Source organism: Acipenser ruthenus, chromosome 6 (assembly GCF_902713425.1).
Source record: "Acipenser ruthenus chromosome 6, fAciRut3.2 maternal haplotype, whole genome shotgun sequence".
Taxonomy (NCBI): Eukaryota; Metazoa; Chordata; class Actinopteri; order Acipenseriformes; family Acipenseridae; genus Acipenser; species Acipenser ruthenus.
In genome coordinates, this window is record NC_081194.1 from 64,830,032 (window position 1) to 64,843,597 (window position 13,566).

The 13,566-nt window shown below is 36.1% G+C and overlaps 1 protein-coding gene across 1 annotated transcript in view; it reads right to left on the reverse strand.

The window, feature by feature from the left end:
* Positions 1–3,439: 3,439 nt before the first annotated feature.
* Positions 3,440–13,566, reverse strand: part of pdss2 (prenyl (decaprenyl) diphosphate synthase, subunit 2) — a 57,705-nt gene continuing 47,578 nt past the window's right edge. Inside the window, exons 4-8 of the mRNA XM_034017001.3 lie at positions 12,841–12,915; positions 10,240–10,413; positions 7,936–8,067; positions 7,397–7,432; positions 3,440–4,563 (exon numbers count right to left, since the gene is read on the reverse strand). Coding sequence (XP_033872892.1) covers positions 4,408–4,563; positions 7,397–7,432; positions 7,936–8,067; positions 10,240–10,413; positions 12,841–12,915 — 573 coding nt within the window. The 3' untranslated portion in view covers positions 3,440–4,407. The remainder of the gene's footprint in view (positions 4,564–7,396; positions 7,433–7,935; positions 8,068–10,239; positions 10,414–12,840; positions 12,916–13,566) is intronic.

Below are 13,566 nucleotides of genomic sequence, written 5' to 3' on the forward strand. Positions count from 1 at the left end.
ACAGAGTGATACACGCCGCTGTATCACTTCATCATTATTATTTACGGGTGTTTGCCATAAGGCTCTGGACATTGAACAATAAATCAATAAACACCCTTGCATCTGGAAATCATTGTCTGTCTATTTTGTATCAACTCTGCACTGCACGCGCCTGTATTCACTCACCACTTTGCCACAGGGGTATTTAAAACATAACAGTAACTACAATACCTACAGTCAAAATGTGCAGAGTATGATATTAGTGGAGAAAATATTTTAAAAAGACTTGGAGTAAATGTATTGCAAATATGGCCCATATCGTCACAGTAGTGACTCCACCCAAGTGAGTGCAAAGGACAGAGGAATACTGCTGTGACTGTATGTACAGGACTGAACTTTTTCAGGCACCACTGTACACTGTGGAAAGCAAAGAATAACATGTGGCCGACAAGATTAAGCTGCTCTTACAAATGTGTTTCTCACATGCTTTTACACAAAGCTTTAATGAGGTGAGATAACAGTTTTTTAAAAATTGAAAGCTATAGAAAATTAAATTGTGGAAAAGATCAAAAGAGAATGATCTTTGGGTGTTTGAAGTATAAATCGTTTGAAGTGGGACTGATGTATGATGTATAATATATATATATATATATATATATATATATATATATATATATATATATATATATATATTGGAGAGAAATATTAGGTTATTTTACCTGAGGTACTCTCATTTTTGTGTGCAAGGTTTTCTTTGATCTTTTACTTTACGAGGGTTAAATAAAGGACGGGGTTGCTTCAGGTAAATCTCTGCCTAGTTAATTAAAATCCTGAAATCTTGCATTATTTGCAACAGAGGTGAGTGAAGTGCTGCCCTCTCCTGCAAGATAAAATAATGGGCTTCTTATAGGGAGATTAGTCTTCCTACCACCATGCATAGAGAGGTTCAGTCCTGGCAGATAGGACTTGTAAACAAAGCTTGCTTTACTGGATAGAATGCATTACAAACTTTGTGGACTACACCTTTGAGTATGCCGAGCCATTGATACAACTGCAGTGATGATCTCTGGCTCACTGAACCTTTTTTTTTTGTTTTTTTGAGGGACAGTTAATTATATAGGGCTTGATTTAATTAAACATTGACTGCAGGGGACAAGCCCAAGAGTTAGCTAATAAATTGTTCTTGTGATGAGCAACTATTAGCACATTTTTTTTTGTCCATCCAGCTAATTACCCCCCTGTATTTACCGGAGAACACAAAAGCAAGGCAAGAAAGGTACTGTTGAGAATTCCTAAATCTCAAAAGCCTTTATTTCATATCAGACAACCACACATGCATTCTTCCCTTATGTTTTTACTTGCAACACAGACAATGGTACTGAGGCTGACCTATAGAACAATAAGAAGAAAAGGGATAGATAGCAAGAATAATATTTTTTTCTAGATCCATAACTTCAAACACTGTAATAAGATAAAAAAAGTAGTATTAAATGGTACTGCAATGTTTTGATATGAACAAAAAAACCTTTTTACCTGGCTTGCTTTGAGCTGGTCTGGCCTTAATTGCCTAATTTTAATATTTAAAATGATCTACATAAAATTCTATTAAAGCAACATTTAAAGATACTTACTCTTTATGTTTAATATCCCAATTAATAAAACTGACTGAAGCAAGTCTAGGGAACATTCATCACTATTTTCCATAAATTTAAAAATGATTAACCCTTGATTTTAAAATATTTTTTCACATTGCATACCCACGTTCACATGTACAATTTCTTTCTGCCAGGGGGTTCAAATATTGTCAAATGCTTGCAAACTTAGTTAACTCTCCACTCTCGAGTTTTATGAATGGATCTCACAGATACAGTGCAATGCATGTCAATAAGTCATTCAGAAGAAGATGCACCCCTAGGACACCTGACTGCTCTTTTCCAAGTGGAATCCTAAGAAAGTAACCCCTCTTAGTGTCAGAACGAATGGTGTAATAAAATCTGTTTGCTGTGCTAGCTGTCTCCAGCTTGGGCTGTAATTACACCACAGAAGGAAGAAAGGTAGCTGAATCCCAATCTAGATCATTTATGTAAACTCAGCCTTCTTGTCAACGTTGCTCTCAGGTTGCATGCATGCAAACCACAAAAATCATCTCTATGAACAAAACAGAGACAGTGTCAAGTTGCAGGCTCCCGATATACCTTATACACTTTCTGTCATTACCATTCTATTGTTCAAGACTTTTAACTGCATCCTTGGGTTTAAATGTCTTATGTTTAACCCCCATTATATATATATATATATATATATATATATATATATATATATATATATATATATATATATATATATATATATATAGACACACACACACACACACACAGTGCTCCCTCGCTATAAGGCTCTCGGTTATAACGCGCCTCGGATATAACGCTCCTACAGCATGTCCCCCACTTCAGTGATTCATGCAATATTTCTACAGTAAATACAGTATTGGTGTTGTTCAAACTGTAAACAACTTCTCAGTCTAACTTCGTAAAGACGTTTCTGTCTCTCCCTTTTGATACAGTATCTGAACTGAAGAAAAGCTGCGCTGGCACGTTATAACACAGACATCTTATTCAGCATTCGTTTTAGAACTAAATAAATATTAGGCCTACTATGTGGTTATCTTTCCTAATGTATTTACTTTTTTACTGCGAGAGGAGCTGCGGCTTTCTCCAGGAGACGAGACGCTTCAGCCCCGCTCTAGCAGCCGAACCAGGAGCGAGCCCATTCCCTCTTCCCCTCTCCTTCTCGCACTTGGTTTGCTTGTCTGTCGCTTCAAACTGAACTCCCGACCGCCATTTAGCCAGGCTATTTATAGCTTAAAAACTGCTCATTAAAATGATCCACAAGTGGGAATGTTACCTTTTTTTTTTATAAAAAATATATTGTTGATTACATGGTTAATTCTAGATTTTTGCTTCACTATATGTGCATTATAGAGAGGGAGTTATTTTATTTTGTATTTTAGTCAGAGGTGTGTTATGTCCCACAGCGCCCCCATCCCGTTTATAATGCTCTTCGGTTACAACGCTCATATTGTGTGTCAACCGAGACCCGCGTTATAGCGAGGGAGCACTGTATAAAAAAGCGCAAAAGTCACATTCAGGAGTTACAATATATATCGATGTTATAAGCATCAACAATTTACTCAAAGCCTCTACTAGTGTTTTCCACTATTATAACAACTTTGACTGTTATTAATACAGATGTTTGGGTGAGAAGAAACCAAGCTTGTCATTTAGCAATCTATAATTCACATTGATCAGAATCTTCAAAAACTTGTGATCACAACAACTCAAAGTAAACTATACATGAGCAGCTAATATGAAGTGTTGTAGTAGCTAATCCATCACATTTACCCAGTGCTTATCAGCGGGTTGGGGTGGGGGTTGTTTGCGCAAGAAATGTCCATTAAAAAAAAAGTATATATTTTTTTTAATTTAAAATGTATACATGACATTAGTATAACCCCCCCACACACACACACACCAAATATATATAATTGAATATCACAATTGCACACCCATTACCTCAACCGTCCCAATATTATATAGATAGGCTAAATAAACTGATTATTTGAAACTATTTTTCAACATTATACACAAGAGTCTGCAGAATAAAATTTGCAAAGCAATGTATCAGGGTTGTTTGCTGTGTTTAGCACATTATTATCTTGTTTTTTTAGTTTACCTCTAAATTCCCTTACAGCAGTAAATTAATATTTCAGCAAAATGCTGTAGGTTGCTTTTAAGAATTGCTGTTTTGCTTGAAGCATGCATCAGGTAAAGGTAATTTACCTTTTTACAACACAATGCAGAAAAGCATTGAAACGTAAACGTCTTTTGAATTGCCAAACTCGTCTTCTGAAACTAACAGTTGAAAGAACATTCACTCATTGAATTGTCCTTCACATTGATAAATACGACTAACATTGCAAAGCAATGCCAGTGTATGAGGCAGGTTAGCAAGTGTTTTCAGCGACACCTGCAGCTTCACACCCCCTCTGTCCTCACAAGTGCTAGAAAACCACACGCCACCACACTGGCGCCATCCCAGGCTGTGTCCAATCAATAAGGACTTATTTCCTGTGCATTTGCTGAGGTCACAGCAGCAAGTCTCATTAATTATTTCTGCCCGTACAGCTTCAAGTGTGCTTCTGGCATGACACGTGAAAGCTGTTTGACCTTTTTTTGTGATTTTGTTTGCTGCCACACAGAATAAAAATGCTGTAAGCTTGAAGCAGGCATAGGTTAAACATAATAAAGCAAATAAATTAAATGAAATACAAAACTTTGCATAGAAAATGCATACTTTTTAAAAATTATATTAAAAACAGTATAAACAGTATGTATTTGTTTATAGATTTTAAGTCACTCTTCTTTTGTATCAGAATTTGGTTACAGCAAAGGCAATATTTTCCAATGCAGATCTGGCCTCAGAGGGAGGGAAGCGCTTGATGGCCTCAAGTGCTTTGTTTCCATGGTAACAGCACAAGTCGATAGCAGAGCTCACACCTTTGCCAGCCTTGATTGCTCTCCACAACTGTCAAGGAAAAAAAAAAAAAAAAAAAAAACAGTGACCTACTGTACAGGATATGAATGCATACATTATTCTGAATCCTAAACTCACTGACATTGAATATAAAGTCCATTCAAAACACATCTTATAATAAAACAACATTTGCAAATTAATGTTCAAAATTGAAATCATCTTTATATGAATTACTGAAGATTTCATGAATAGTCATCAGCATATCAACAACACTCACTCACACGTTCCTTATTGTTTTGCAGTTGACTATTTTGTTTTCCAGAGGCTATTTTCACTTTGAAAGTAAAAGTCTTATACATTCTTTGCTGCACATCAGTAACTTGACGAACGTTCAGGAATACATGCAGTAATTAATACATTTCTGTTACAAGCATTCTCACAAAAAAAATTTAAAAATTCTCAAGGCAGCAGTTTATCACATGCAGGAGCAAATTACTTTTAAAAACATCTGTAGATGGCAGCTTAATACAACCAGCCATACTTCTCAACACTAAAAAGTTTGACATTTTCTGGCATTTGTAATATGGCCACATTGCTGATGCATTATTATTATTATTATTATTATTATTATTATTATTATTATTATTATTATTATTATTATTATTATTATTATTATTTTCTTAGCAGACACCCTTATCCAGGGCAACTTACAGTTGTTACAAAGTATTGCATTACAAAGTATCACATCACAGATAAGAGTAGTTATAAAATACAATAAAATCAGTAGTAAGAGAAAATAAATACAGTAAATAATTATGTCTGATTACGATTAAGAGCAGTTAAATGTAAAAATATTTGGTTAGAGTAAATTCTATTAAGAGCAAGTAGTAAGTACAATAAATGGATATGAATGATTTCAAATAAGAGCAATTACAAAAAATGTGAACACAGTTACCTTTAAGAGTAAAATCAAGTAAAAGATACAGAAAATATAATTATGATTGAGTGCAGTAGTAGAATACAGCACAGTGTGGAGCAGTTAAGTGCAAGTACAAGATGATGCAAGTACTGCTACAATTGGGTGCCATATAGTCCAGTATAGTCGAGAGTTGTGAGGTTTACAGATGCTGTCTGAACAGGTGTGTCCTGAGGAGGCACTGAAAGGTGGTCAGGGACTGAGCAGACCTGATATCCGTGGGTAGGTCGTTCCACCACTGAAGGGCAAGGGTGGAGAAGAAGTGGGCTCTGGAGGAGTGGAGGGGGTGTAGGGAGAAATAATAGGCTGGAGGTAGGAGGGGGCAGAAAGGTCGAGACAGCAATAAGCAAGTACAAGAGATTTGAATTGGATGCGAGCGGCGATGGGGAGCCAGTGGAGGGAGCGGAGCAATGAAGTAGCGTGGGAGAAACAAGGAAGGGAAAAGACAAGGGCAGCAGAGTTTTGGATGAGCTGGAGTGGTCAGATAGCGGAAGCAGGGAGGCCAGCCAGGAGGGAGTTGCAGTAGTCAAGGCAGGACATTACCATGGCCTGAACTAGGAGCTGTGTGGAGTAGTCAGTGAGGAAGGAACGAATTCTGTGTATGTTGCTGAGGAAAAAGCGACAGGAAATTGCCAGAGAAGGAGATGTGCTGAGAGTAGGAGAGGGAGGGGTCAAGGGTGACACCAAGGTTCTTGGTGGATGAGGAGGGAGAGAGGGTGATGGATTAAAGAGGAATAGATATAGAGAGATCAGTGGTGGGGGAGGAAAAGGGGTCTAACTTGGTTTTATTTTAATGATCTAAACAGTGACAGATCTAAAAACTGCTGCGTTTCCTCAGGGAATAATGATGTTCTGGTCCTCCCTATTTTCCTTTTCCATCAGAAATAAAAATAAATAAATAAAAAAAAACTGGTAGAAAAAGGTTGAGGATTTTATGGTGCCGATGGACTAACCTTTTGTTCTCTATCTTAATTCCTTGTCTTTTGCTTCAAACTGTAACATACTGTACTTCACAGAGATGCCACGTGTTCCCATACATACCAGTATTTGTAACAAGTAGTAAAATCAGTGGTTAAGTCGATCAGCATCTCTGCTAATGTTGGACGGCAGTACCTAATTTTGCCATTGGGTAGTCCAAGATAGAGCTAATCGGGGTCTGTGAAACCGGCAGTGGAGTACCACTGAAGATTTACTTTGTGTTCATTTAGTGCCTTTCTGTTTCTTCAAGAAATAGGTTAGGTGTTTTATAAACAAACAGTGGGTAATTTCAGTTGCTACATTATATGAAAGCACTACTGTTTATATTCTTCCAGCTCATCTCTTTTCTCTTTGAACAATGCATTCAGATCATGGTTTGGAAAATGGCAGATGCACTTTCTTTTTATAGTCCTTCATTATAGTGTAACACATGCATTTGCCCTCAATAAATTATAACTGAAGAATTAAATCAAGTTGACAGGCTTATTGTCATTATCACTGCAAGTGACAAGCTTGCATTATTTCTAGTATGACCACACACACTTCTATATTAGGTGTGCCATGGCAGCGCTATATATTTATTAGCTGAAGGTTAACAGGGTAATTACCCACCCCTTAAAGTAGCATCTTACAGAACATTTTAATTTATATTATAACCTACTGTACATACAAAGTGTAATATGTTCAACACCTTGATGGAGTGTTATCATGCATTTCGTGAATATAAGCAAGAGTTTCTTTCAGTACTAAGTAACTTTACAGAAATACTAACTTGGGCTAACTGATCGAATAATTTCACAATATATTAAAATGGGCATACACAATCTCATTTTTCTTAAAAGTTGGAAATTGTGTGTATTTCGATACACCTGGAACTTGCGAGTTTCCATTCCCTGTAATACAAATCTGATCTTTAAGAACACCACTCACCTTTGCATAGTCAGCTTGTCTTCCCTTGGGCCTTGCCTTTACAAAGAGAGTGAGAGTTAGTTAAGCAACAGAACAAAATACACCAGGCATATTATAGCATAATAAAACACTATATACTATACATACACTAAATACCAAATTGGAACAGACATCACATCCGACATTCTGGAAAAAGTCCTAGCTAACTGGGATCAATAACAGAGCTCAAGTTTAATGTGTTCCATAATGCTGTTTATTTTCATATGGTGCATTGTTTATGAATCACCCGGTATATAGGCAAGGACATAACCAAGCCTAAATGTTTAACAAACAGAGGAGGTAAAAGGCTGAACATTGATTGTTTTATACAATTGCTATTTTTATTTCCAAGGGAAACAGCCAAATTAGAATTATAAAAAATAGGTGAAGATTATGTAGCTACATCCTAGAATGGTTATAGCTTGTATTCTTGTTTACATTTAATTTAAGAAAGCAGCTGTGCGTGGCAGCACTGATTGTTAAGCTCATCGCATCATGAATTTGCCCTCACAGTGTTTTACCTGATCAATTTGGTGAATCCATCCTTCACGGCCAATCGTTTCTTGGTGCAGGATGACAGGAGCTGAATTTAAACTAAAAGGCACAGCATCACTTGAACTGTCTTTGAGAAAAGGCTGCAGGTCTGAGTTCAACTGAAAAAAAAAAAAGACAATGAGAACAAGTTTAGAAGTTATATGAAATGAGGACGGTCACTTGATTACTTGTGACGAGGTAAACAGCGTTGAACTCAGCATGAAGCTAGATGGATAACTGAACAATACTATATTTCCTTTTCTGGACTACTGAGATTTTAAATTCTGTTGCCTTATTGTCTACTAGATACTGAAGACTTCTTGTTGAGCTCCAAGCCACCGAAACTAGCAGGTAACAGACCTCCAAAGTTCAGGGACACATCTCTGTGACACTGAGGTGAACCAACTTTCTACACCATTATTCTTCCAGGCCTGCCGGAAGCAAACGCAATGATCAGCAATTTGTCGCGACCGGTAGAGCCTTTATTAGCCTAGCCACTAGGGACCCCTCAATCTGTTTGACAACGGAACCCTTCATTGGTGCCTATATTATGAATATTAAATTTGTAGGCATCAACTATGGGAGCCTGGTGTATTCCTACAAGCTTAACTTCAATCAGTAAACCCTGTGTAACAGAATAGTAATAAGAAGGTAATCTACTCTCTGGGAAAAAAATAAGATGGCTAAATTTGTGAAGCTCAGTCAATCTGATGACACCTGTGTTCATGTTAATAAATGATAAAATGCCTTTGTAGCACTGCCATACCATTCTATCAAAATCACAAGAAATGTATCATCAGAACAATTCATGGCATTCTTAACAATGACCTTCAATCTAACATTATGAAATGAGAGAACACCTTTCTATTTTATTTTATTTTTTACTTCTGAACAAGAATTTAAAGTGGCAGGTGTCCCCGCCTGTGTATATATGCTGCTTTTGGCTTGAGTTTCACGTTCAGACCTGAATTCAGAACTACAAAATTCAGAGTATTGGTTTCTGGCTCCTGTCTCACATCTTAGAGTATGCTGGCCGTTTACAGGCATATAGCACGTTTATATGCATGCACTGCCCTGAAGGCCAACAACAATCACTGCACGAAGTCATTAACACATTGCACAGGATCACTGGCTGTTAAAAGGTCAAGTTATTTTAGATACTTGCTGAAATCTAATAAGCTATAAGAGATTGTAACTCCTGTGTGGTCCAAACGTTTTTTTGATGTGCACCTATAGTATAGCGCTGGCTTAGAGCAAGAACTATAAAAAATGGCTGATGGCTGTTTCGATGTTATAACTTTAAATGCTGATATCTCAAAATATTTTTTCTTAGTTACAATATTCTTGCTCGTAGCCAGCAATATATGGCACACTAACATTTTGTATACAATCTTTGGTTTTGTTTAATCACTACATTAAGAATTAGTCAAACAATAATTAACACATGTATTTATGCTTCATCCAGAGCTTTTAGTACGCAATAATATAGCATTATTACAACAGGCTTGAACACATTATCATTCTAAACACAGTCAAAAGGTATCAAGAATAGGTTTCTGGCATTAAAATGAATTTAAATAGGTAGCAAACTACACTTGGAGACTCAAATGTTTTGTATCGATTTTAAACCCGTTATATAAAATAAAAGCTCTGGTTAAGCTTTTCATAACAAATTTGTCAGGCTTTATTAAGTTTAACCTCAAACTAATGGTTTGATAAAAAGATTACCATGAATCTGAAAAACCAAAAAAGAGCGAGCTTTTTGAATTTCACAGCTGTCCTCAACTGCGATACCTAGTTAGAGCGTGACTGAAGGCTCAATTCAACAATCGGGTCAGAAAAACACACCCAAGGCCTAGCTGTAAATATAAAATTAGACGCATCGGTATCAACATCCCCATGACCTAAACTATTTGTACATGTAAAAAAATGTGCAGACAGACAGGTTTCTCCATAAATCCTCTGACTGATACTCAATAACTTGCGCTAATGAATGTCCCAACCAGATCTGATCACAATATAAGAAGCCACTCTCTAGATATGTGGAATAATGGTGCGGCTGCCTTATTTTGCAGTCCAATTCAATTTTGCCTAATTTTTCTCTCTTTAAAAACAAAAGAAAAAAAAAATACAACAACAAAAAAACACTCAAAACAAAACAAAAATGGTTTTATATCCTCTTTCCCTCTTACAAGACGCATTTCATCTATTAAACCAACCTTTCATTTATTTCAAGCTGTGCTAATGCTAATTAAAGAGTATCCAGTATGCATGAAAAGCAATGACTACACCTTGTGGCCGAGGGACATGTGTTTGCCGTACTGAAATGCCAAAGCCTGGGCCTCGGCGTCATGTTTAGCTAACTCCAGTGTTGCCCGACAGCTCTTTGCCAGCAAAGCACCATGGGATAGAAAGGCCTGCTCCTCCCATGAAGCTATTTTGATGTCATCTGTCATGTTGTTCTCCTAAAATTAAAAATAAAAATAACAGTTAACTGTGGTGCTTCTTAGCTTCACTGAAAGACTAACATTATATTCACTCCTGTCTTCTCCACTTTTGAAGTAAGTAAACCTTCTAGCACATTTTATCTTGTATCAGCAGAATTGTTTGATATCAGAAGACAACACCTGTAATGAAATTTGATTGAGAGACTCCTAGAATACAGATGCATACCAAATGTAAAGACACCGTCAAAGTGTGTATGTCTCTATCCAACAGAAACCTAAAAATGTTACTTGATCTTAATATGGCAGCCATCTTAGGTCAAAGGTACATTTCAAGGTCACCAACACATTTAGCATGCTGTGTTTTTATAACTCTGCAGATGTGAAGTCAGTGACTCAAAAGTCCCAAGCATGACCTTGAGTTGTGTGCCAAGCTGCTTACTGTATGAAGGCAGTAACTCAAAGCAGAGAACCATGACCCCAAGATGGCAGCCATATTAGGTTATAGGTCAAAGTGAAGGCTACCATAAAATATAAGCATCCTACATTTTGATTTAACAATATGAGATTATTAGCACTGTTATGAATAGGATTTGTACTATACACACTTTAGGCTTTTAATTCTACTTGTGTTGCTGGGTACACAATAAAATCACAGTAAATGCCCGTTGTTGCTCTCTAGGGAATGTTATTTTGGCAATAGTGCATTTAATACAATATGTACATGACATATACAGTAAGAGTGTTCATTCCCATATTTTAATGGAAGATTGTTATTAGAGTCCCCCAAAAAGTAAGACAGAGGCCGGGTAGGGAACTTAGTCCATCACTGTGATCCACAGAAATACATTAAACATCATGAACTGTAGCTGCTTTCCAATGACGGGACAACAGCCAATTATGTCAGAAGTATGCTGAGGATGCAACTGTGCAAGGCTTGTCCAGAATTCTTACAACAGAACTTGCTCATCTCAATGTATTTGTTTTTATAATTGCTCTAAGCCTAGTTCACTAAAACAATTACTTTAACATGCCAATATATTAACATCATTGGTGACTTGGGTCTTTAAAAATAAAAAAAATGAATTTGCACTGGCGCATAGCATTTTATTGGATTTTGTTTCACCAAAATAATTCTATCTGGATATGGTGAAAACACGCACAAATAAAAAAAATGAAATGGACGACTAAAAAGCAATAAGAGCTGATCTTTTTTCGATATTACTGCACTAAATGAAGCGTTTCCTTCCATTTTGATGACTCGCTACATCTTAACTGCCCTGTTTAAGAAGGTGATGGAGTCTTACTTTACTACACTATCTGAATGTTGTAAATCATCTACAATTCAGTGAGTAGAACAAGCAGCAGTACATTGCATTTGCCACTTTTTTGCTATTTTAACATTTTTAGTGCAATTTTTTCAGTATTTATTTCTTAGTTAAAATCATTTATATTAACATTAAAGAGTAAGTAACAGGGTTACAAAAAATAAAGCTTTTTTCAAAACGGCCACTCTGGTGCACTGGAGTGTGAAATCTGTCCTCTAAATCACTGCAAGAAGAGCGATTAAAAAAAACAACACACACACACACACAAGTGCTCTGGCTTTTCTGTTCCATACAACATAATGGATTGTTATTGCTGTGTTACCCGTTTGACCGATGTGGGCAATAATCCTTTCGCTATCATTGCTCTAGAGCAGACATTTTGAAAAGAGCTTTGAAACAGACTTTAAAATGATTACGTGTAAAAAGTTGTCAGGATGTTAACAATGAAAAGAAAAATTACAGGTACATTATTTAAACAGTAGTAGCAACACGTGGGGATGTGTGACACTAAATTTTTCGGAACCCCACTACTTACTCTTTACGCTAGAACTAATTGGTCTATTTATAATACAACCCTACCCTTCTGCGTACTCCACTGAATATTCAAGGCTGTATCGATTTCTTTCTTTTTTTATATATATATTGTATACATTTCCTGGAAATCCATGTAAATTAGTGGAAAATCTGTTTTCTAGGTAAATATTAGGAATAACATTCAGGGATGGTTGTAAAAGCATCTCATCTGCTTCTGTTCTTTGTGAATGCAAACCGTGTAAAGCTGGTGAAGTTAACCTGTTTCAGTACTTGAGTTCAGTATGTTAAAACTACATACACGCATTTCTTTTGGGAGAAAAAGAATTTACTAGTTTGAGAGTAATCTGTTTTGGAGATGAGCAATACAACAAGAAGGCCATTCAGGTATTTGGAATATGCAATTAAAAGCACCCAAAAAAATTCACAAGCTAAGATTCAATACGGATACATTTTACTGCGAATACCTATATTACAATCAATTGTAACAACCTTCTTATAAGTAAAGAATAATAAAATGCATCATTTATTTATTTTTTCTATTTGGTATAATAAGTTATGACACTACAGCCAAGGCGTTTTCTCTTACCTCCCCCTGTATAGAGTTCTCATAGTATATGCCTTGCACTAAGTCACCGATAGCACTCGATAATAGTTCAACCACCTGTAAAAAAAAGAAAGTGAATTCACTTACTGAAGCAATGAATGTAACAGTAGATTTTATGATGAAACTAGGAACTAAGCTTCTTTCCAGATCATCAAAACTGAATTCATATTGGCAAAAAAACAGTACAGATATTGAATTTGCCATAAAAGTTTTGACTGTTGGTGAGAGAGTTAAACACTTGTCCTCTTTAACAGAACTTCATCAAAACCATGTTCAGTTTCAGAAACATTTCTTAAAATCATGAACTATTCACCACAAAGGTTAGAGAGTCATAGATACTGGGTCAGATGGGCACTTTTAATGGGGCAATGCCAAGTTAATCATATACATATAAATAGACACTGACATCCTCCATTTTATGCTTTCTTCAAAATCAGATCAGAAAAGCAAGGGCGCTGGTTATTTAAGATTTTTAAATCAGCAGGTAAGCTTATTGATATTCAACATTTGATAAAAACAGGTAACAAGGAAATCAAAAAATTATGTTGAATGAACACAAATAACAGAAAACAGAAAGAAAAGCAAAAGCACACATATGTGAATCAGATGGGGTTAAAAAAAAAAGGTTCAATCAAATAAATAACAATAAAAAAGTTTAATCAAATAAATAAGTGTTGTCTTTACCAGACAACACTGTACAGCCCATGC